This window comes from Ranitomeya variabilis, chromosome 4 (genome assembly GCF_051348905.1).
Source record: "Ranitomeya variabilis isolate aRanVar5 chromosome 4, aRanVar5.hap1, whole genome shotgun sequence".
Taxonomy (NCBI): Eukaryota; Metazoa; Chordata; class Amphibia; order Anura; family Dendrobatidae; genus Ranitomeya; species Ranitomeya variabilis.
Genome location: NC_135235.1, coordinates 345,500,411 through 345,526,019, shown reverse-complemented (window position 1 = coordinate 345,526,019; position 25,609 = coordinate 345,500,411). Strand labels below are relative to the sequence as shown.

The window sequence follows — 25,609 nt, the reverse complement described above, 5'->3', positions numbered from 1 at the left end:
CTTAGATCTTACTTTTTTTTTTCTCTCGTTAGCAATCAAACTAAGTTGAGACGGCAGGACACGATAAATGTAGTGAACTGATAAACAAATGTCCAGGTCAAGAAGATCATACACCACTTTGAAAACAAGTTATATGACCTCACTGCATAAGGGACAAGAAGAAAAAAGTTGAATAGCTATATACCATAACATATGCTTGCTAAGATGGCTAGCAGAGCTAGATACATGCAGGATTCAATGCCGGACACAGAATGAGTTAGATACCATTCAGGTTGCTTGCTGACATTGAATGGCGTGAAAAGTCATGCAAGGTAGTTCAGTTCAGAAGTTGAATAACATGATTACCATTCAGTGATGAGGAACACTGCTCTGGAAAATGGTGGGGACTCTGATATATACATTTTGCAGAAGAGGGGGAAGTAAGTAACGGACTGCTGTATACAAATTAATGGGCTGGAGATGGCGCATATCTCAGGAGTTAACTCCTTAGCTTGGAAGGTAATTTTGCGCACACTGCCAAGCTCTGGCAATCAATCTCCTTGGCAACAAGCTGTAAACTGTGTAAAATAAAAGCCCTCAAAGCAAAAGAATGACAGGAAGATTGAAAAACCCAGTCAATTTTTAATGTGTTTGTTTTCATGCTGTTCAAATATAACAATTTCTTAACACAAGAATACTCCTTTAAAGTGAACCTGACAGAGGATGCATGTTGCCCAAACTGTGGCATCTCTTTTACACACTGCTGGATCACTGATGGTAGGTGAATATATAAGAAAAGTTTTTTGTTAACCCCTTTATCATAGTGAAAAATTAAAATCCATAAGACATCTCCAGGGAGGGGGACATGCCCCCCTCACATTGAACATATGGGGAAGAGGGAAAACTACCTAGAAGTAGAAAAAATCCAATAGATCCAATATTTATGGGATGTAGATTTTCCATGTCATAGCGAAAGGATGGAAGTGACGCATTCACTCACATCGCACATGGTGCAAATAAAACTCCTCCAACTTAATAAATGTCCAATAGATGATGCGAACCAGGCCATGTTTGATCTCTAGGCAACGGTAAAATCACGATAAGAAATATGACTATTATCTACGGCCTGAAACCTACAGGGGCGAAGATATCCTGTAAGTTGGAGATCTCATAAAATTTTAAGAGATTCAGCACATCCCACAATCTGCCCCCACATGAGCAAATCAAGGGGAGGTGTGTAACTAAGCTAATAAAAAGCAGTATTTGGGTCTGGGTTATTTGTCAGTCCTTGGAAGCAGGGCTGTGGAATCAGTAAGCCAAACCGCCGACTGTGACTCCTCAATTTCCATGACACCGACTCCAACTCCACGACTCCGACTCCACAGCCCTGCTTGGAAGACATAGTTCCCTTTGGCTCTGTTCATTTTCCCAATTGGCGTGCGTCTCTCCGCTGAGCCATTTTCATAGAGCGGTTTAGAAATCTTCTTTTGCTATTCCTTATTTTTTCATGTAATTGTACATATTGTAATGTTTTGTTCCCTTTTTGAATCATCTTGTATATTTTTTCTAATCCCTGTCTATTTTTGCGGATTAATTATATGAATTTAATAGCTCTGTTCCTCTTGCTCTGTAAACCTCACCCCTGAGGCCATATGCTACCAGTAATCGGTGTCCAATCGGCCTGTACACACATGCCATACAAGCAGTACATGTGGAGGTAAAGGGGTGGAATAGGCATCAATTCCTACATCAATGCTGCAGAAAACGTCCAAGGAGAGCGAGGGGCTGCAGAGTGTGCTCTACCATCAGTGACATCTTCAAGGTGCTCTTCCAAGAAGAGCTCAAAATATTTTAGCTGGAGACTATCAACCTTTTCCTCTGACAAGAGGTTTAATGCTTGTTTAGCTCCAATAGACCAGAGCTGAGGAGTTTTGCAGCTCACTGGATGGGCAGCCAAGCCACACCACAAGATGCAGAATTTAATGGTGTGCAGTAAGGTTAATATTATGCATGTTGTACCTATACGTCCTACTGCAATAAATTATTTGCTTCCAGCAAGATCCCTCCAACTAAATCCCAAACTCCTAGACCCATTTATCATTTACTTATAAATGCACTTCTCTTTTTACCCTTCCATTATTCAATCCATCCTAACTTCACAGAAGACGCACTGCACATACAACCCCCCTCACTATGGCAAAATTATGCACAATGCATTTCCATAGATACTAGTAACAAAAACTGGATATTACAAGAGCTGATTATACTGACTTTCTCTGAAAGTCAAAAAACGACACCTCAAGAGAAAAATAGTAGCAAGAGCAATTGAGAAGACATTATGTAAAAGAGACTCAAACTGCATCTTCCCAGGCCAGGCAATGCATCCTGACCCTCACCGGAGCTGCCACAATCCACCCGAACCTAGTGCCTTCGTCCCCATTATCCAGCAGTCTGTAAGCCCACAATGGCAGGGTCCTCTTCGCTCTATATCTTCCACTATAATTTCTACTTGGGTTTTATATGTAACCCCTTCTCATGTACAGCATCATGCAATCAATGGTGCTCTAAAAATAGCAATAATAACGTCGACCAGTGCTGAAAGTCAATAACCATGGCAGAAGACGGAATGTTATGGCAGAGCTAGCATGCCTTGTCAGCAGAAAGGAGAAATGGGAATTTCCAGCACTTCCATCCAGTGTAAGTAAAATAACCAAAATTTATTAGAACATTTTAAAAAACAATTTTAAAAAAAGAGAGAGGAACCCTCTTTGCCTGACGCGTTTCTGGCGCACCACAGCGCCCTTAGTCATAGGAACATGCCTTGTCAGCCACATCACTTGACATCAGGAGCCATGTGAAATAATGAGTGTGTCACCCAGCTCTCACAGGTTAGGGAGTCACACATGCACATTATAAGACGCTGCATGCACCTCACACTATCACAGTCTACACTCGATCTTTAGTGCAAAAACCACTATAAAGCAAATTTCCACAGATTTTCATTAGCAATAATAATACTTTGCGTGTGAAGAGTTCTGTTCACCAATATGATATTTCATGTACACACATAAACCAGCACCACTATGTTTGACATAATGTTGTTTAAGTGCGGCAATTGCTGAAAATCGAGTATTGGTCCCTAATACACAACCCGTCGTACTATGGCCCGTTAGCACAAGCCAGCTACAATTCGTATCGCAAAGAACTTCTGTGAAATGATTGTTCTGTGTGCCGTGAACACTATTGGCAGTACACAGTGATTTCTATGCTGGTACAAAAAAGTTACACCCAACGTACAAGAGTTTTATTTGTTCATTGGGGGGGGGGGGATTGCTGGCCTGATGAGATGTGTCGATCATTGGTAATGAGCATTTCTACAACTGATCAATAGTCCTTTATTGGCTCAAAATAAGCCATTAGACTATCCAACTGCGGCTCTTCGGCCATGTTCACGCGTTCAGCATTTGGTCAGTATTTTACATCAGTATTTATAGCCAAAATCAGGAGTGGAACAGTCAGAGGGAAAGTTTAATATAAACACGTCACTTCTGCATTTATCACCCACTGCTGGTTTTGGCTTACAGATACAGATGTAAAATACTGACCAAATACTGACCGTGGCCTTACAAGCAGACAACTGTCACAGCCACTATTTGCTGGGTATATGGAGAGCTCAGCCTCTAAGCCAGCTTTCATACACTCCCTCCAGACTTGCACTGTAAATGTATGGCGGATAATGGGAAGGTGTTAAGATATGGATAGGGCGTTATGCTGACTTTTCAAGCGGTCTAGACACTGTTCTAAGTCGGCAATTTTATTTTTGTATTGATGATTTTTTTTTTTAAATGTATGCATTCACATATGGATCGCCAACCTATCCTGAATGTCTCAGCTAGGTTCATGTTTTTGAACTGTTCCTACGCCAATGCTTTCACCTTGTGCCAGTCGTTGCACCAGGTGTCCAATCACTTCAGAGTACAATATAAACTTACCTCACACTCACTAAGCTCTCCACGGATCCCCACCACCCTACATCTCCTCCCTCATCTCTATCACCCTACCCATGCTCTCTGCTCTGCAACTGATCTAAGACTAACATCCTATATTAACCAAACCTCCCACTTCCATCTCCAAGACTTCTCTCGTGCTGCTCCAGTTTTCTGGAATGCATTATCCCAGACAAAAAGAATACTTAGCCCCCAGATAATTAAGTGTGCTTTAAAACATCCCTCTTTACAGGCCCATAACCTCAATTCACTAACCTAACTCTTCATTGTTCCCTCTTACTAATTGTTCTTCAGAATCTGGTCCCTCCTATTCATCTGTCTCCACATCCTCCATGCACCCAGTAGTACTTGGTAACTGCACTTCGATAGAACCTGGATGGTGACCGGATCATGCAGCTTTATTTGATAACCCCTTTCATTATAATCATGGCTGGACCTGAACAACACTTTTTACCTATTGTGTCTCCCCCATTATATCCGTGTAGCTTGTGAGCAGGACCCTCAATACTCCTGTAACTGTTGAATTATGTGTTACTCTATAATCTTTATTGTCTGTACATGTCCCTGCCTAATTTTTGAGTGCTGCCGTATATGTTGGTGCTATATAAATAAAAAACATTTTTAATATGAACAAGTGTATAAAGTGTTATTGTTAGATGCTATAACATGAGTTTTCTCTGCCATACTATGAGTTATTACACAAGTTAGTCTCTTTGTACATATTAGTTACCGTATATAGAATATAAGTCGAGACGTTCAGCCCATTTTTTTAGGCTGAAATTGCCCCCCTCCGCTTATACTTGAGTCATTCCCAGGGGCCGGCAGGGGAGGGGTAGCGGCAGCTGTCTAATAATATTCACCTGCTCCTGGCGCGGTCCCTGCAGGTCCCTGGTTCTCCGTGCGCTGACAGCTTCTTCATGTAGTGAGCAGTCACATGGTACCGCTCATTACAGTAATGAATATGGACCCAACTTCACTCCCATAGGAGTGGAGCCACATATTCATTACTGTAATGAGAGTTGCCATGTAACTGATCCCTACAGCAAGAAGCTGTCAGGGCCCGGAGAACCAGGGAGCTACAGGGACCGCACCAGGAGCAGGTGAGTATAACAGGGGCATATTCACCTGTGCCACGTTCCTCCATTGGCGCCGCTGTGTCTTCTGCGTCCTCTGCAGTGATGCTCAGGTCAGAGGGCGCGATGAAGCGATTAGTGTGCGCGCCGCCCTCTGCCTGAACAGTCAGTGCAGAGGACGCAGAAGACACAGCGGCGCTCAGCGGTGAAACGAGAAAGGTGAGTATAGCAAGTGCCGGGGGCCTGAGCGACGAGAGGTGAGTATGTCTTTTTTTTATCGCAGCAACGGCATATGGGGCAAATATCTCTAAGGAGCATCTTATGGGGCCATGTGCAGTGTTATATGGGGCAAATATCTCTATGGGGGCAAATATCTCTATGGAGTATCTTATGAGGCCATGTGCAGCATTATATATGGGGGCAAATATCTCTACGGAGCATCTTATGGGGCCATGTGCAGTGTTATATGGGGCAAATATCTCTATGGAGCATCTTATGGGGCCATGTGCAGCACTATATGGGGCAAATATCCCTATGGAGTATCTAATGGGGCCATGTGCAGCGCTATATGGGGCAAATATCTCTATGGAGCATCTTATGGGGCCATAATCAGCATTTGTGCAGCATTATATGGGGCAAATGTGTCTATGGAGCATCTTATGGGGCCATAATCAGCATTTGTGCAGCATTATATGGGGGCAAATATCTATATGGAGCATCTTATGGGGCCCCTTTCACACTTCCGTCGGTACGGGCCCGTCGCAATGCGTCGGGCTGATGTACCAACGGACGTTGTGAATTCTCTGCATGACTTGGCAGCGGATGGACGCATCCGCTGGCCATTCTGCAGTCCGGGGAGGAGGGGGCGGAGTTTAGGCCGCGCATGCGCGGTCGAAAATGGCGGGTCCGTCGCACAAAAAAACATAACAATGAACTTTTATTTGTGACGACGGTTCGCCAATAACCGACGCATCCAGTGCACGACATATGGAACGTGTGCCCATATGTCGAAATGCGTCGGTAATACAAGTCTATGTGCAAAAAAACGCATCCTGCGGGCAACTTTGCAGGATGCGTTTTTTGCACAGAATGACGCATTGCGACGTTCACATTTGAAAAAGGCCTTATGGGGTCATAATCAGCATTCGTGCAGCATTATATGGGGTAAATGTGTCTATGGAGCATCTTATGGGGTCATAATCAACATTTGTGCAGCGTTATATGGGGTATATTTTAATATGGAGCATCTTATGAGGCCCATCATAAACTGTATGGAGCATTATATGGGGCGTATTTTGTATGGAGCATTATATGGGGCACATCATGAACTGTATGGAGCATTATATGGGGCTCCTGATTCAATATGGATATTCAAAAACACTTAACCTACTGATGTCTCAATTAATTTTACTTTTATTGGTATCTATTTTTTTTTTTTTTTACATTTACCGGTAGCTGCTGCATTTTCCACCCTAGACTTATACTCAAGTCATTAAGTTTTCCCAGTTTTTTGTGGCAAAATTAGGGGGGTCGGCTTATACTCGGGTCGGCTTATACTTGAGTATATACGGTATGTGGGGAGGGGAATTCTCATAGCTGCAAATTTCATGTCTTCTTCATAAATCCTAAATAAAAAATTCAGTTATGAGCAAAGTATAATCAGAGTTAAACACTTACATTTGGCCAATATTCCAGCAGGCATCCTTTATGGGATGGTAGCCACTTTTGGAAGGATTGTAGTCAGTCTCTTTCTGTGAAACATCCTGCTTCGAGGTACCAAAAAAGCTAAAATTGAATGGTTTACATTTAATAAGAAAGTCACAGTATAGGTGATCAGTAAAGATTTGTGTTCAGCGCATTATAGTCAGCCGTTAAGGCCAACGATCTTTTGGCGAGTTTTTGATATTACACTTCCTTGCTTTGAGTATACAGGTTATACTCATCTAGAATATTCTATACACGCGTGATAGCATATTACAGTGTAAGACAATTTTACTTAGGTTAGGCTGCCTTTGTTTTTGAGTCGCCATATTCTGAGTGCCACAGCCTTCTGTCAGCAGGGAAGTTCGAGGATTCATTTTATTGCAACTTTTTAATCACTTTTCATTAACTCTTTAAACAGAAAAATGAAAATCAAAACAGCAAATCTATATTTTATTATTATTTTTTTAAACCCCATTCACCATTAGGTATACCTGCCATGTTATCCTTATTCTATAGGCCCACATGAGGACAATAGCAGCACATTGAACGAATTGCACTGATTTGCCAATAGTCTGAACTGTGTGATCCAGCTGTTGATATATAAGCCAGCTTTGCCTCCGCTACGTTGGAGGAGTAGAGGGGTACTGAGATTGGGAGCTAACCATGCACTCCAGCGATCCTGGCCAGCAGCGCTATTGGAAAGATCTTGTAATCACTGTATTGGTTCAGACACAACTACAAGATTACAGAGATGGCTTGAAACCTGGGCAACAACGCATAAGCAAAAAAAATAAAGTCACTCTGTTCTTGAGAATTGAAAGGATTTTTACTACTAAATAAAATAACAAAAGTTACTTGTCAGTAGATTCACTTTATAATTGTACCCATATAAGAATATGGGAATTCCCATCAATGGGTTAAATCAACAGTCAAAGTCACACACACACCTTGTGTCCAGTGTAAATGGTATCAACCCAACTTACCATGCAGTGTAAGTCACTCACCGGGTATAAATACCCCAACACCTCAGCCAGCAACACTGGTGTATAGTAACCGATCAGAACCTGTCTGTGCAGTCAGACATCCTCCCTGGATTCATACAAACAAGCGCAGGACACCGGGAAGCATCACCATCTCCGCGCTCAGCGAGGGGTGAGCAGAAACTAAGAGGCACTCAGCCCAGCTGTTCTGCCTCCTCTTTAGGCTATGTGCACATGTTCAGGAAAGTGTGCAGAATTTTCATGAACAAAACCGGACTTTTTCTGCAAGAAATGAGCATGCGTTTTTTTTCTATCACTTTTTTTTGCGGATTTTTCACGTTTCTTTTTCAGAGCTTCCCAATGCAATAAATAGTGGCAAAAACGTGAAAAATCCGCAAAATTAATGAACATGCTGTGTTTTTTACCGTGATGCGTTTTTTTCGTGGAAAAAAACACAGCACGTGCACAAAAATTGCAGAATGCATTAAAAATGATGGAATGCTTATGTATGTTTCTTTAGCGTTTTTTCCCGCGGAAAACAGCCGAAAAAACACAAAAAATGCTGAACGAGTGCACAAAGTTTAATAGGCTGCACCAAATCTCAACTTCTGGATTGTTACTTCTAGAGGTGAGCGAAGTTGTTCGGGTTCCTGCTTATTCAGCAAACTTACAGCACTTACCAAATAAGCTGCAGAGAGAACCCGGATCATGCTCCTGCTGTTTAGTACCTCAGCTGCATGTGTCACGGATGTGCAACACTCACAACACATGCATGGAGAGTCCAACAAACAGGCTGCGGCGCCAGACAGCTGATCGGCCGATTCGCTCCATGTATCCGGGTCCCCTCTGCAGCTCATTCGATAAGCGCTATAGCTTATAGTGATCAAATCGTCTCATCTCTAGTCACTACGACCCCATTAGTATCACAGTACACACACATTGCTCAATAACTACTTGGGGCTCACCTGCCAGTGTTTTTCGGCCCCTTTGCTGGCGCAGGAGACTTTTCTGCAGTACATTTTTCAGACTTCTCTACATCTTGTTCAGACTTTACAGATGTATGGCTTAAAGCTATTTTAAAAATAAAGAATGAAATGTATAGCATTTACATAGAGCAAATGTGGCGCTATTACTGTATAAATGAGACAAACTGAGAAAAACACAAAGACTGATAATTTACCAAACATATAAAAACATACAGAAAAGGTAAATCTTATTAACATGTCATTTTCCTGTAAGTGCAGTCCCGCCGTATCACAGGAGACTGTGGGAGGGGATCTCCTGGTATCAAATCCCTCATCACTGCACACAGATACGGCTCTACATCATCTCCCCTGGTGGGGGCTATGCTCCATCACTTCATGGAGACAAATATGAGGTGAACCAGTCAGTGCCCCCAACTGTATGAAATGGCCACAACTGCCATATCTAGAGAAGAAGGGAAAATGAAAAACACAGGAGGCTCCATAGTGCAGAATCTATGGTTAGGGTCTTACAGCAGAGGCCTGAAATCCAAATTTATTTTCCTCATTAACCCCTTCACCACCAAGCCGGTTTTCACCTTCATGACCAAGCCAATTTTTACAATTCTGACCACTGCCACTTTTATGAGGTAATAACTCTGGAACGCTTCAACGGATCCTGGTGATTCTGAGATTTTTTTTGGGGGGACATATTTTCACAAATAAACAAGTCCTGTCGAACAAATTTTACCTCATCATGAAGTACATGGAAAATGTTGCAATTTTTTTTGTCACACACAAAATAGTTAATAAATAACATTTCCCACATGTCTACTTTACATCAGCACAATTTTTGAACACTTTTTTCTTAGGAATTTATAATAGTTTCAAGTTGACCAGCGATTTCTCATTTTTCCACCAAATTTACAAAACCATTTTATTTAAAGGGAACCTGTCACCCCCAAAATCGATGGTGAGGTAAGCCCACTGTCATCAGGGGCTTATCTACAGCATTCTGTAATGCTGTAGATACGCCGCCGGTGTTACCTGAAAGAGGAGAAAAACGTTAGATTATACTCACCCAGGGGCGGTCCCGCTCCGATGGGTGTCTCTGGTCCGCTCCGGCGCCTCCTATCTTCATTCCATGACGTCCTCTTCTGGTCTTCACGCCGCGGCTCCGGCGCAGGCGTACTTTGTCTGCCCTGTTGAGGGCAAGTACTGCAGTGCGCAGGCGCCGGAAAGGTCAGAGAGGCCCGGTGCCTGCGCACTGCAGTACTTTACTCTGCCCTCAACAGGACAGATAAAGTACGCCTGCGCCGGAGCAGCAGCGTGAAGACAAGAAGAGGACGTCATGGAATGAAGATAGGAGGCGCCGGAGCGGACCAGAGACGCCCATCGGACCGTACCACAGCAGGACCGCCCCTGGGTGAGTATAATCTAACCTCTTTTTCTCCTCTTTCAGGATACATAGGGGGCTTATCTACGGCATTACAGAATGCTGTAGATAAGCCCCTGATGACGGTAAGCTTACCTCACCATCGATTTTGGGGGTGACAGGTTCCCTTTAAGGACCACATCACATATGAAGTGACTTTGAGGGACCTATATGACAGAAAATACCCAAAAGTTACACCATTTTAAAAACTGCACCCCTCAAGGTGCTCAATACCACATTCAAGAAGTTTATTAACCCTTCAGGTGCTTCACAGAAATTTTTGCAATGTGGAAGGAAAAAGTGAACATAACCTTTTCACAAAAATTTTAATGTATTATTTTCACTTTTCCGATTTTTGGGAGACAGAATTCTGGAATTCAGGGGGGGGGGGGGGGTTGCGGGGGGAGGTTTTTCCATTCCGTGTGTGGTAAAATTGATTTATTAATAATAATAAGGCAGTTTTATTCTACGGGTTAGTACGATTACAGAGATATCCAATTTTGATTAAAAAAAATTAAAATACAAATATTTGTATTTTACCACGTAAATAAATTGGTGTCTATGAACTCGTAATGACCTGGAGAATCATAATGGCAGGTCACTTTTAGCATTTAGTAAACATAGATAAAAAATTAAAAAAATTCTGGAATTGAATTTTTTTTGCAACTTCACGACTCTTGCAATTTTTTTCCTGTTTTCCAGTACACAATATGGTAAAACCAATGGTGTCGTTCAAAAGTGCAACTCGTCCGGCAAAAAAAGCCCTCACATGCAAACCGCAAAAAAAAAGGAAAATGGTCCGGGGGTGAAGGGATTAATGACACTTACATGCCCTTAAATTGGCATTGCCATGAACACTAAAGTAACTGCACCAATGCACTATACTCAGATTTCTTCTACTTACTTTTTTCTTGTACCTGCTCTGAAGATTTAATGACAAGACTATCAGCATCTTCTTTCTGCTCCGATTTAATTGATTTTAGATCTGTTAAAAAAAACAAAAACATTTATTTCTATAGAGCCAACATATTTGGCAGCACTTTAGGAGACGCAATAAATAAGCATTACTATTGGGAGAAACACAAACCTTGATGGATTCAGATTATAGATCACATTTACATTTTATTTGACAGGAGTTGTCACGAATCCCACCGGATATGTCAGGGATCCCACCAATCTGTCACAGTACACAGGGAAAATACCTTAATCATCCCCACCGCTTACACCAATTTGTCACGAACCGAGGTTGTTTGGTTGCCCCTGGTTCCTTCTGAAGGGGTTTTATTTATATCCCATTTCCGGTTTGGAACCTGCAGCTCTCTAGCACCCCTTTACCCTCAGGTCAGTCAGGATACTGCACCTAGGGTAATTAGTCGCCAGAAAGGCTGCCTGCTATGTACTGGCTATCGGGCCCGCTGCAGCGAGGGCGATATAACTACTCCCACTCAGGCGGGAACCATAATTATCAACACCGCCGTCACTACAAAGCCTCCCAACGCACAGGACAAATCCGCTGCCATCAGATCCGATTTCCTAATGATTACCGGGTCCGGAGTCAACCCAAATCAGTAGCGTAATTCACTTCAGAGGACGCAACAGTTCGTTATAGAGCATGAAGAGACAAGCTAGTAGTTTTATATTTTACTCAAAAAAGGTAGGCAGTGTTTATAAAGCCTAAAAAGATACTATAAAGGAGAGAATTATATGTACAATACAATTACAAATAAAAAAAGGATTAAAATTTAAAAGAACGTTTACAGGTCATTATGTCAGTGCATCATCATGGCTGGCCGTGTTCTCAGGAGACACATCAAGATGCATATAACAGCTGTATAGCAGCTAGACCCCGGACAAAAAGACAACTGAAGAGTGCTCACTTCACTACTTATTTCCTAGCCTAAATCCCAGGCTTTCCCCCCTGTGGTGACATTAGAGGCTGAAACCTCCCCTTTACTTAGAATTATGAAAAGTATTTTTATGCCTAGCTCGCTGTATGAATCTTGTATATGAAAGACACGGTCAGATTATGCCCCACATCATGGGGATTCTTTTAAATGTAAAGACGGAGTAATTACATGACCCACAGAAGGAGAAATCCACTCTTGGCACTCGTTGCGTTTAGCTGCTAGCGGTTTCAGTGTGTGATAGATCTATCGATGGACATACAGAATATATAATTCTTATATCTCTAGCCGGATAGGTGCCAATATATATCCCTTTAATAGAACAAAGAGACCCATGCAGCTTGGAAGTGGCTATACCAGTTTTGGCTGGTATTATGCGGGAGGAGGGAATGAGTAGTTTTAGGGAGACTGGTCTGCCTGCAGCATAGAACCATAAGGGTATGTGCACACGCTGCGGATTTTGCTGCGGATCCGCATCGGATTGGCAACTGCAGATTCGCAGCAGTTTTCCATGCATTTACAGTACCATGTAAACCTATGGAAAACCAAATCCGCAGTGCACATGCTGCGGAAAAAAAAAAACCACGCGGAAACGTAGCGCTGTTTATTCCGCAGCATGTCAATTCTTTGTGCGGATTCCGGAGCGATTTACACCTGCTCCATAATAGGAATCGGCAGGTGTAAAACCGCATGTGAAATCCACACAAAAAAACGCAAAAAAAAAATGGGGTAAATACACAATAATTCCGCAGGAAATCCACAGTGCGGATTACCTGCAGATTTACAAAAATCAGTCCGGAAAAATCTGCAGAGTAATCCACAGCGTGTGCACATACCTTAAAAATTCTTGTGGGAGGGGTGAAATGAGGGGTTTTGGATTCACACACACACAAGCAGCAGGCAGAGTGAGAAGAGGGGAGGTCGGAATGGCCCACAGCGTGTCTGCCATAGAACCTTCTGGAACTAAACTCACAATATGACATTATGAGTAAATTCGCCTCTAAAAGCCTAACTACAGCTTCCAGGCCAACATTTCCAAATCTGAAGAGTGTCAATCTATGGGGTAAAAACTGTGGAACACTGCCACCTATTTCCAGCGATTCTGACACTGTATTATGTGGTAAATTTAAATCAATATGATTTGCGTTTATGAAAATATCTGAAATTTTAAGATCATTTTGAAGTTTTATGCCTTTAAAAAAAAAGTAGTTGAATTCAAATAAAGGCACCAAGAAGTTCAAAGTTCAATAATTGCTGTCTATGGTCTATAAAGATTTCTAGACTTGATGTGAAACACAAGTTACACAGAATTATATATATTTGACCTTTTGTATATCGAGTACAAAAAAACCAACAAAAAACAAATTTAATAAATAAACTATTTTGTATCCAAAAAGGAGAAATTACTGCATTTTTCAGACCATAAGATGCACTTTTTTTCCCCAAAAATGTTTTGGGGAAAATGGGGGTGTGCATCTTATGGTCGCAATATACTTACAAATCCTGGCAGCGGAGGTCCCGATGCAGCTGGTGCGGCTGTAGCTGTCTTCTGTGGTGTGGTGGTGTCAGGGCTCTCTCTGGTGTGGCGGCAGAGGGGCTCTGTGCTGCGTGGGGGGCTCCGCAGGCATTTGATCAAAGACCGGAGGCCGCCGCAGCTCCATTGCTGCAACGCTGTGGCCTCCGGAAAGATGACCACCGGGGGCGGCGCATGCTCACATTCAGATCTCGCCAATGAGATCTCAGGACGAGATCTCGTTGCCGAGATCTGAATCTGAGCATGCACCACCCCAGGTGGCCATCTTTCCAGAGGCCACAGCGTCGCAGCAATGGAGCTGCGGGGGCTTTGACGAAATGCTGGCGAAGCCCACCACGCAGAACAGAGCCCCGCTGCCGCCACACCACAGAGCCCCGCAGCCCCACAGGCCACCGCACCAGCCTGGGATGTGATTTCCCGGAGGCAACCCACCAGCCTGGACCACCGAACAACCTCTGTGATTACTCCTCCACCAGTGCCGAAACCCCTCCCCGGTAAGTTGAATTAGGACTGTAAGACGGACCTCCATTTAACACTTTTTTCCCTATTTTCCTTCTGAAAATTTGGGGTGCGTCTTATGGTCCGGTGCATCTTATAGTCCAAAAAATACAGTAATATGCTTAAAATGATTTGTTTGGGATACAGGATTGAATCCGTGTTGCCTGAATTATTAATGTCAATGGTGTATTTATTTATGTGATCCACATGAGTACATATGACAAAATATACATAAAATAAATTATTAGTGAGAAAATGCATGTTTCAAAAGATATTTTATATGTGGTTTATTGAAAAAAATATATATATAAATTTATTGTAGTGAAACCAGATCACTACAATACGAAAAGAGGGGATTCCCTTCTGACCTCCAATTACACACTCCCAAGCGTGACACACTGTCATATGTACTCATGTGGCTCATGTAAATAAACACCATAGACACAAATAATTTATGCAACAAGAGTTCAATCCCGAACACAACACGGCTAATTTTACCAATACTAATTTCCCATTTTTTGGATATAAAGTAGTTTAACCCCTTACCGCCATAAGATGGAATAGTACGTCCGATGGCAATATCCCCCGCTTTGATGTGGGCTCCGGAGGTGAACACGTATCAAAGCCGTGACATGTCAGCTGTTTTGAACAGCTGACATGTGCCCGCAATAGGCACGGGTGGAATTGCAATCCACCCGCGCCTTTTAACTAGTTAAATGCCGCTGTCAAACTCTGATAGCGGCATTTAACAAGAGCTTCTGGACATCCGGCAGTAAATGCACACACCAGTGACTCCTATCAAACGATCGGGGGTCATCGGTGCATCGACATGACAACCAGGTCTCCTTGAGACCTCTATGGTTGTTGATGCCGGATTGCTATATAGTTACATAGTTATTAAGGTTGAAGGAAGAATTTAAGTCCATCTAGTTCAACCCATAGCCTAGCATGCCCTAACATGTTGATCCAGGGGAAGGCAAAAAAAAATCCCATGTGGTAAGAGTAAGCTCCATCATGGGGAAAAAAATTCCTTCCCGACCCCACATACGGCAATCAGACTAGTTCCCTGGATCAACGCCTTATCAAGGAATCTAATATATATACCCTGTAATATTATACTTTTCCAGAAAGGTATCCAGTCCCCTCTTAAATTGAAGCAATGAGTCACTCATTACAACATCATACGGCAGAGAGTTCCATAGTCTCACTGCTCTTTCAGTAAAGAATCCGCGTCTGTTATTATGCTTAAACCTTTTTTCCTCCAGACGTAGAGGATGCCCCCTTGTCCCTGTCACCGATCTATGATTAAAAAGATCAGCAGAAAGGTCTTTGTACTGTCCCCTCATATTTATACATTAACATAAGATCACCCCTTAGTCTTCGTTTTTCCAAACTAAATAGCCCCAAGTGTAATAACCTATCTTGGTATGGCAGACCCCCCAGTCCTCTAATAACCTTGGTTGCTCTTCTCTGCACCCACTCCAGTTCAGCTATGTCTTTCTTATATACCGGAGACCAGAACTGTGCACAGTATTCTAAGTGTGGTCGCACTAGTGACTTGTATAGAGGTAAAATTATGTTCTCCTCATGAGCATCTATGCCTCTTTTAATGCATCCCATTATTTTATTTGCCTTTGTAGCAGCTGCCTGACACTGGCCACTGAATATGAGTTTGTCATCCACCCATACACCCAGGTCTTTTTCATTGACGGTTTTGCCCAGAGTTTTAGAATTAAGCACATAGTTATACATCTTATTACTTCTACCCAAGTGCATGACCTTACATTTATCCCCATTAAAGCTCATTTGCCATTTATCAGCCCAAGCTTCTAGCTTACATAAATCAGCCTGTAATATAAAATTGTCCTCCCCTGTATTGATTACCCTGCAGAGTTTAGTGTCATCTGCAAATATTGAAATTCTACTCTGAATGCCCCCTACAAGGTCATTAATATGTTAAAAAGAAGAGGGCCCAATACTGACCCCTGTGGTACCCCACTACTAACCGTGACCCAGTCAGAGTGTGCTCCATTAATAACCACCCTTTGTTTCCTATCCCTGAGCCAACTCTCAACCCACTTGCACATATTTTCCCCTATCCCTATTATTCTCATTTTATGTATCAACCTTTTGTGTGGCACCGTATCAAAAGCTTTTGAAAAGTCCATATACACTACATCTACTGCAGAGGTCCCCAACCTTTTTTGCACCAGGGACCGGCTTTAAGCAAGACCAGTTTTCCATGGCCCGGTGGGGGTGGAGCAGGGGCGGGGCTTTGGTCATATGGGGGTGGGGTTATGGAGGGATGGAGCTTAGTGCATACTTATCATATAATTATGACATTTATAATGAGAATGTGATTCAACTTACCATAGGTTCAGAATGAGTGGGAGCACCATGCTTGTTTCCCTGGTGCTCTGCACCATTATTGCCCCATAGCTGTGCCATATAGTGCTCTGCACCATTATTGCCCCATAGCTGTGCCATACAGTGCTCTGCACCGTTTATTATTGCCCCATAGCTGTGCCATACAGTGCTCTGCACCGTTTATTATTGCCCCATAGCTGTGCCATACAGTGCTCTGCACCGTTTATTATTGCCCCATAGCTGTGCCATACAGTGCTCTGCACCGTTCATAATTGCCCCATAGCTGTGCCATATAGTGCTCTGCACCGTTCATAATTGCCCCATAGCTGTGCCATATAGTGCTCTGCACCGTTCATAATTGCCCCATAGCTGTGCCATACAGTGCTCTGCACCATTATTGCCCCATAGCTGTGCCATATAGTGCTCTGCACCATTATTGCCCCATAGCTGTGCCATATAGTGCTCTGCACCATTATTGCCCCATAGCTGTGCCATACAGTGCTCTGCACCATTATTGCCCAATAGCTGTGCCGTATAGTGCTCTGCACCATTATTGCCCCATAGCTGTGCCATACAGTGCTCTGCACCATTATTGCCCCATAGCTGTGCCATATAGTGCTCTGCACCATTGCCCCATAGCTGTGCCATATAGTGCTCTGCACCGTCCATTATTGCCCCATAGCTGTGCCATACAGTGCTCTGCACCATTATTGCCCCATAGCTGTGCCATACAGTGCTCTGCACCATTATTGCCCCATAGCTGTGCCATACAGTGCTCTGCACCATTATTGCCCCATAGCTGTGCCATACAGTGCTCTGCACCATTATTGCCCCATAGCTGTGCCATATAGTGCTCTGCACCATTGCCCCATAGCTGTGCCATATAGTGCTCTGCACCGTCCATTATTGCCCCATAGCTGTGCCATACAGTGCTCTGCACCATTATTGCCCCATAGCTGTGCCATATAGTGCTCTGCACCATTGCCCCATAGCTGTGCCATACAGTGCTCTGCACCATTATTGCCCCATAGCTGTGCCATATAGTGCTCTGCACCGTCCATTATTGCCCCATAGCTGTGCCATATAGTGCTCTGCACCATTGCCCCATAGCTGTGCCATACAGTGCTCTGCACCATTATTGCCCCATAGCTGTGCCATGCAGTGCTCTGCACCATTATTGCCCCATAGCTGTGCCATATAGTGCTCTGCACCATTATTGCTCCATAGCTGTGCCATACAGTGCTCTGCAACATTATTGCCCCATAGCTGTGCCATATAGTGCTCTGCACCGTCCATTATTGCCCCATAGCTGTGCCATACAGTGCTCTGCACCATTATTGCCCCATAGCTGTGCCATATAGTGCTCTGCACCATTGCCCCATAGCTGTGCCATATAGTGCTCTGCACCATTGCCCCATAGCTGTGCCATATAGTGCTCTGCACCGTCCATTATTGCCCCATAGCTGTGCCATATAGTGCTCTGCACCGTTTATTATTGCCCCATAGCTGTGCCATACAGTGCTCTGCACCGTTTATTATTGCCCCATAGCTGTGCCATACAGTGCTCTGCACCGTTCATAATTGCCCCATAGCTGTGCCATATAGTGCTCTGCACCGTTCATAATTGCCCCATAGCTGTGCCATATAGTGCTCTGCACCGTTCATAATTGCCCCATAGCTGTGCCATACAGTGCTCTGCACCATTATTGCCCCATAGCTGTGCCATATAGTGCTCTGCACCATTATTGCCCCATAGCTGTGCCATATAGTGCTCTGCACCATTATTGCCCCATAGCTGTGCCATACAGTGCTCTGCACCATTATTGCCCCATAGCTGTGCCGTATAGTGCTCTGCACCATTATTGCCCCATAGCTGTGCCATACAGTGCTCTGCACCATTATTGCCCCATAGCTGTGCCATATAGTGCTCTGCACCATTGCCCCATAGCTGTGCCATATAGTGCTCTGCACCGTCCATTATTGCCCCATAGCTGTGCCATACAGTGCTCTGCACCATTATTGCCCCATAGCTGTGCCATACAGTGCTCTGCACCATTATTGCCCCATAGCTGTGCCATACAGTGCTCTGCACCATTATTGCCCCATAGCTGTGCCATATAGTGCTCTGCACCATTGCCCCATAGCTGTGCCATATAGTGCTCTGCACCGTCCATTATTGCCCCATAGCTGTGCCATACAGTGCTCTGCACCATTATTGCCCCATAGCTGTGCCATATAGTGCTCTGCACCATTGCCCCATAGCTGTGCCATACAGTGCTGTGCACCATTATTGCCCCATAGCTGTGCCATATAGTGCTCTGCACCGTCCATTATTGCCCCATAGCTGTGCCATATAGTGCTCTGCACCATTATTGCCCCATAGCTGTGCCATACAGTGCTCTGCACCATTATTGCCCCATAGCTGTGCCGTATAGTGCTCTGCACCATTATTGCCCCATAGCTGTGCCATACAGTGCTCTGCACCATTATTGCCCCATAGCTGTGCCATATAGTGCTCTGCACCATTATTGCCCCATAGCTGTGCCATACAGTGCTCTGCACCATTATTGCCCCATAGCTGTGCCATATAGTGCTCTGCACCGTCCATTATTGCCCCATAGCTGTGCCATACAGTGCTCTGCACCATTATTGCCCCATAGCTGTGCCATATAGTGCTCTGCACCATTGCCCCATAGCTGTGCCATATAGTGCTCTGCACCATTGCCCCATAGCTGTGCCATATAGTGCTCTGCACCGTCCATTATTGCCCCATAGCTGTGCCATATAGTGCTCTGCACCGTTCATTATTGCCCCATAGCTGTGCCATATAGTGCTCTGCACCGTTCATTATTGCCCCATAGCTGTGCCATATATATAATGCTCTGCACCATTGCCCCATAGCTGTGCCATATAGTGCTCTGCACCGTCCATTATTGCCCCATAGCTGTGCCATATAGTGCTCTGCACCGTTCATTATTGCCCCATAGCTGTGCCATATATATAATGCTCTGCACCATTGCCCCATAGCTGTGCCATATAGTGCTCTGCACCGTCCATTATTGCCCCATAGCTGTGCCATATAGTGCTCTGCACCGTTGCCCCATAGCTGTGCCATATAGTGCTCTGCACCGTTGCCCCATAGCTGTGCCATATAGTGCTCTGCACGGTCCATTATTGCCCCATAGCTGTGCTGCTGCTGCTGCAATAAAAATAATAAAACACATACTCACCTGTCTTGCAGTTCCTCGGCGCCATCTTCCCGGCGTCTCTCCGCACTGACTGATCAGGCAGAGGGCGGCGCGCACACTATATGCGTCATCGCGCCCTCTGACCTGCACAGTCAGTGCGGAGAGACGCCGGGAAGATGGAGACAGCGCCCAGCGTGTGGAACGAGGACCGGTAAATATGCGATACTTACCTGCTCCCGGCGTCCCGCTCCTTCCCCCGGACAGCTGGTCTTCGGTGCCGCAGCCTCTTCCTCTGTCAGCGGTCACCGGCACCGCTGATTAGAGAAATGAATTATGCGGCTCCGCCCCTATGGGAGGTGGAGCAGCCTATTCATTTCTCTAATGAGCGGTCCCACGTGACCGCTGAACAGGGGCACCGCGGACCGGCTGAAAAACCCCAACGGCCCGGTCCTGGTCCGCGGACCGGCGGTTGGGGACCTCTGATCTACTGGGTTCCCTTGGTCCAGACCGGAACTTACCTCTTCATAGAAGCTGATCAAATTAGTCTGACATGATCGGTCCCTAGTAAACCCGTGCTGATACTGGGTCATGAGGTTATTCCTCTTCAGATACTCCAGTATAGTATCCCTTAGAATGCCCTCCAGGATTTTACCCACAGTAGTGGTTAAACTTACTGGCCTATAATCTCCGAGTTCAGTTTTTGTCCCCTTTTTGAATATTGGCACCACATTTGCTATACGCCAGTCCTGTGGTACAGACCCTGTTATTATGGACTCTTTAAAGATTAAAAATAATGGTCTATCAATGACTGTACTTAATTCCTGCAGTACTCGGGGGTGTATCCCATCCGGGCCCGGAGATTTGTTAATTTTTGTGATTTTTAGACACCGCCGTACTTCCTGCTGGGTTAAGCAGGTAACATTAAATTGGGAATTATCATCACTAGTCATATTGGCTGCCATGGGATTTTCTTTTGTAAATACTGATGAAAAAAAGTCATTTAGCATATTGGCTTTTTCCTCATCCTCATCCACCATTTCACCCAGTATTTTTAAGGGGGCCAACACTATCATTTTTTAGTTTCTTACTATTTATGTAGTTAAAGAATATTTTGGGGTTATTTTTGCTCTCTCTAGCAATGAGTCTCTCTGCCTAAGTCTTTGCTGCCTTGATTTGCTTTTTACATAATTTATTTAATTTTTTGCATTTATTTAATGCCTCCTCACTACCTACTTCCTTTAATTCTCTAAATGCTTTCTTTTTGTCACTTATTGCGCCCCTTACAGCTTTATTTAGCCATATTGGTTTCCTCCTATTTCTAGTATGTTTATTCCCATACGGTATATACTGTGCACAGGTCCTATCCAGGATGCTAATAAATGTCTCCCATTTTCTTTGTGTACTTTTATGTCTCAGGATATCGTCCCAGTTAATTGCACCAAGATCCTCTCTCATCCGTTGGAAATTTGCCCTCCTGAAGTTTAGTGTCCTTGTCACCCCTCTACTACACATCTTATTAAAGGAGACATGAAAACTTATTATTTTGTGATCACTATTCCCCAAGTGACCCCCAACCCTTATATTTGATATGCGGTCTGGCCTGTTGGTTAATATTAGGTCTAGCAGTGCCCCCCTCCTTGTTGGGTCCTGAACCAGTTGTGAAAGGTAATTGTCTCTCATAGTTGTCAAAAACCGATTACCTTTACTGAAACTGCAGGTTTCTGTTCCCCAATGTATTTCAGGGTAGTTGAAGTCCCCCATAATAATGACTTCTCCTTGAGTCGCAGCTTCATCTATTTGATTTACAAGGATATTCTCCATTGTTTCCATTATTTTTGGAGATTTATAACAAACCCCTATCAGTAATTTATTATTTTTTTCCCCCTCCCCTTATCTCCACCCACAGGGACTCTACATTTTCATTAGATTCACCTATATTATCACGCAGGATGGGTTTTAAGGTCGATTTTACAAACAGACACACCCCACCCCCTCGCTTATCTGTACGGTCATTTCTGAAAAGGCTATAGCCCTGCAAGTTAACAGCCCAATCATGGCTCTCATCCAGCCATGTTTCAGATATCCCCACCATGTCATAATTATGTTCCAACAACATTAGTTCTAATTCGTCCATTTTGTTGGCGAGGCTTCTGGCATTAGTATACATGCACTTGATGTTCCTCTCTGTACCTCTATTCTTTCTTAAATTACTAAGTGTTCTAACCCCACCCCCCATGCCTCCGCCACCCCCAACTTCCTTATTTGTGCCCAGGTCTCTATCTGCACTATCTTCCCCACCTATAAAATGAATACCCTCCCCCCCCATTCCCTAGTTTAAACACTCCACCAACCTTCTAACCATTTTCTCCCCCAGCACAGCTGCACCTTCCCCATTGAGGTGCAGCCCATACCTAGCGTAGAGCCTGTAGCCAACTCAGAAGTCGGCCCAGTTCTGCAGGAACCCAAACCCCTCCTTCCTACACCAATTCTTGAGCCACTTATTAACCTCCCTAATCTCCCGTTGCCTCTCTGGCGTGGCACGTGGTACAGGCAGTATTTCAGAAAATACCACTTTGGAGGTCCTTGCTTTCAGCTTGCAGCCTAATTCCCTGAAATCATCTTTAAGGACCTTCCACCTACCTCTAACTTTGTCATTTGTGCCAATGTGCACCATGACCGCTGGGTCCTCACCAGCCCCTCCCAGTAATCTGTCCACCCGATCAGCGATGTGTCGGACTCGAGCGCCAGGTAGGCAGCACACCGTTCGACGATCCCTGTCTTTGTGACAGATTGCCCTATCTGTTCCCCTAATAATTGAGTCCCCCACTACCAGCACCTGTCTGGCCTGCCCTGCTCTCCTATTTCCCTCCTTACTGGAGCAGTCACTCCTCCGGCTTTCAGAGGACGTGCCTGGCTGCAGCAGTGCTACCCCTGTACTGGCACCCCCCTCATCTGCCAACTTAGCAAACTTATTGGGGTGTGAAAGATCAGGACTAGCCTCCCTGACACTCTTCCCTTTACCCCGCTTTCTGAATGTCACCCAGCTACCTACTTCACTGTCCTGCAGCTCCATCCTACCATCCCCCTCCTCATCTATCCCATTGAGCGTCTGCTCTGTGAGCAGAAGACTCCTCTCCATATTGTCTATGGATCTCAGTGTGGCCAGCTGCACATTTAGATCCAGTATCTGGGTTTCCAAATGCACAACGTGCTCACATCTCGCACAGCAGTATGCACCCTCGACCACCCTATGGTCGGCGCTCATAGCAAGTTTGTAATTCTGCTACATACAGATGATCTGAGCATTGCCTCTTTGTAGCAGAGTAGATCAAGCTGTGGCAGCTTCTAGCCTCCCATGGAGGCTATTGAAGCATGCCAAAATTTAAAAAAAAAAAAAAAAAAAAAAAAATAGGTCTTTAAAAAAAAATATATATATATATATACACATATATATACATATACATATACATATACATACACATATATACATACATACACACATACATACATACATACATACATACATACATACATACATACATATATCTCACCCCCCATTCACCCCATTCAAAATAAAATAAGAAAAAAAAAAATCAAACAGACATATTTGGTATCGCCGCATTCAGAATCGACTTATCTATCAATATAAAAAAGGATTAATCCGATCGCTAAACGGCATAGCAATAAAAAAAGGTCAGAACACCAGAATTACGCTTTTTTGGTTCACTGTGACATTGCATTAAAATGCAATAACGGGTGATCAAAAGAACATATCTGAACCAAAATGGTATCATTAAAAATGTCAGCTCGGCACGCAGAAAATAAGCCCTCACCCGACCCAAGATCACGAAAAATGGAGACGCTACGGGTATCGGAAAATGGCGCTTTTTTTTTTTGCTAGCAAAGTTTGGAATTTTTTTTAACCACTTAGATAAAGAACCTTTTTTTTAATTTAAGTAGATTTTTATTAAGAATAAACATTACATTTTCCATCATAGTTCACAGTGTTACATACAAAGTTTTCCAGCTTTAGAAACCCCCAACATTCCCAACAAATCCCACCCAGCCCCCAAAGAACAGCTCATCTCCATTAGAACTTCTCCATCAAAATATTAATGAATTAATGAACCTTTAGTCGACTCAACTCACTTAAGGCCGTCTAATCATCCAGCAATTTTCACCAGTCAAAGGCCTTTAGCTTCCCATTCCCTTTACCTACCCTACCCCAATTCAATCCACGGAGACCACATTTTATCGAACGTTTCTGTTTTCCCGCGTCTCTTGTAAACCCCCTTCTCCAACTTGAGGCCGTGCTTTACATATTGAAGGAATTCTCCCCTCGCAGGCGGTTCCTCCTTAATCCAATTCCGTGCTATCACTTTCCTAGCCATATATACCGTATTTTCCGGCATATAAGACGACTGGGCGTATAAGACGACCCCCCAACTTTTCCAGTTAAAATATAAAATCTTCTTAAAAGTCGGGGGTCTTCTTATACACCGTATGTCGTCTTATAGGGCCAGTGACTAATGTGCCTTTTGGGGGGGGGGGGGTCCTGATGACGAAGAGGGGGCATCTCACAGGAAAGTGTGAGTGGAGTATCCCCCATTACCTCATTGTAGCTGCAGTGTGGGGTGCTGGGGAGGGGCGGCGGCCACCGCCCCACAGCACAGCACCCATGCGGCACAAAGAGGAGCAGCAGCTGCCGCCTCTCCCCAGCACAGAGACCCCATGCTGCAGCTACAATGAGGTAATGGGGGATACTCCACTCACACTTTCCTGTGAGACGCCCCCTCTTCGTCATCGGGACCACTCCCCCCACCCACCATATACACATTGGTGTCTGCACTCGGCGTACAAGACGGCACCCGGCGTATAAGACGACCCCCGACTTTTAAGAAGATTTTCAGGGGTTAAAAAGTAGTCTTATACGCCAGAAAATACAGTAATAGCCTAGCAATTGCAATCTTCCAGTTGTTATCCACTCCAATTTCATCCACATATCCCAGTAAGCACACTATCGGATCCCTCGGGAGCTAACATCTATACGCACCTTCCACACGACTCAGAACAACCAACCAAAACGCAGCCAATCTTGGACACGTCCACATCATATGGTAAATTCCAGCATTCAGTCTTGCATCTCGGGCACTCAGAGTCGGCGCGCAACCCCGCTCTATGCAAAACTTCCGGAGATTTATAGACTATGTATGATGTAAAGCTGCGACAGCCTATACGGTTCACTTAATGACACTCGTGGAACCCACTCCAACACCGACTCCCAGGTTTAATTCTCCATTGGGCCTAGATCTCTCTCCCACTTAGCTCTCGCTTCTATAGGAAAGTCTAACAAATATGTATGTAGAAGGTCTTTATACAGGGTGGAAATAACCCCCCTTGTAGTCCCATCACCACATACATAGTCCAATACTATATCTTCTTGGATCTTAATGCCTACTCCCCTGTTTTGAGCTCCAAACGAGTGTTTCATCTGTGCATATTGATATTCCCCTGTGGGTCTCAGTCCAAACTCTGACTGTAATTGGGAGAAAGATTTCAACACCCGTCGTTGAGCTATCTGATGTACATAATAGATTCCCTTAGCCTGCCACTCCGGTAGTACCCCCAATGCCGCAAACTCCAGTAAGTTGTTATTAAACCATATCGGTGAGAATCTAGTTAGCCCCGTAACCTCCCGAATCTGCCTCAATCTGTTCCACAATTTACGTATCAAAAGCACAGTTGGATATAATTTCCCCAAAGCCCCCAATGAGCCATCTTCCAGACACTGTACCACCGGACGTCGATTTGTCACCCCCTCCATCAAGTGTTGTACCGCACTGGACGACGCCTCATGTACCCAGCCCCTCAAATGCTGACTCTGGGCTGCAAGAAAATATACTTCAGGGTTAGGCAAAGCCAAACCACCATCTTCCTTGGGTCGCTGAAGCGTCTCCAGGCCAATACGAGGATATTTC

The 25,609-nt window shown here is 44.3% G+C and overlaps 1 protein-coding gene across 3 annotated transcripts in view; it reads right to left on the bottom strand.

Annotated features, from left to right (window-relative positions):
- Window positions 1-25,609, bottom strand: part of LIG1 (DNA ligase 1) — a 572,167-nt gene that overhangs the window by 320,682 nt on the left and 225,876 nt on the right. For all 3 annotated transcript variants that reach the window (XM_077250677.1, XM_077250678.1, XM_077250676.1), the window contains 3 exons: window positions 11,045-11,125; window positions 8,709-8,814; window positions 6,737-6,844 (listed from right to left, as the gene is read on the bottom strand). In XM_077250677.1, coding sequence (XP_077106792.1) covers window positions 6,737-6,844; window positions 8,709-8,814; window positions 11,045-11,125 — 295 coding nt within the window. The remainder of the gene's footprint in view (window positions 1-6,736; window positions 6,845-8,708; window positions 8,815-11,044; window positions 11,126-25,609) is intronic.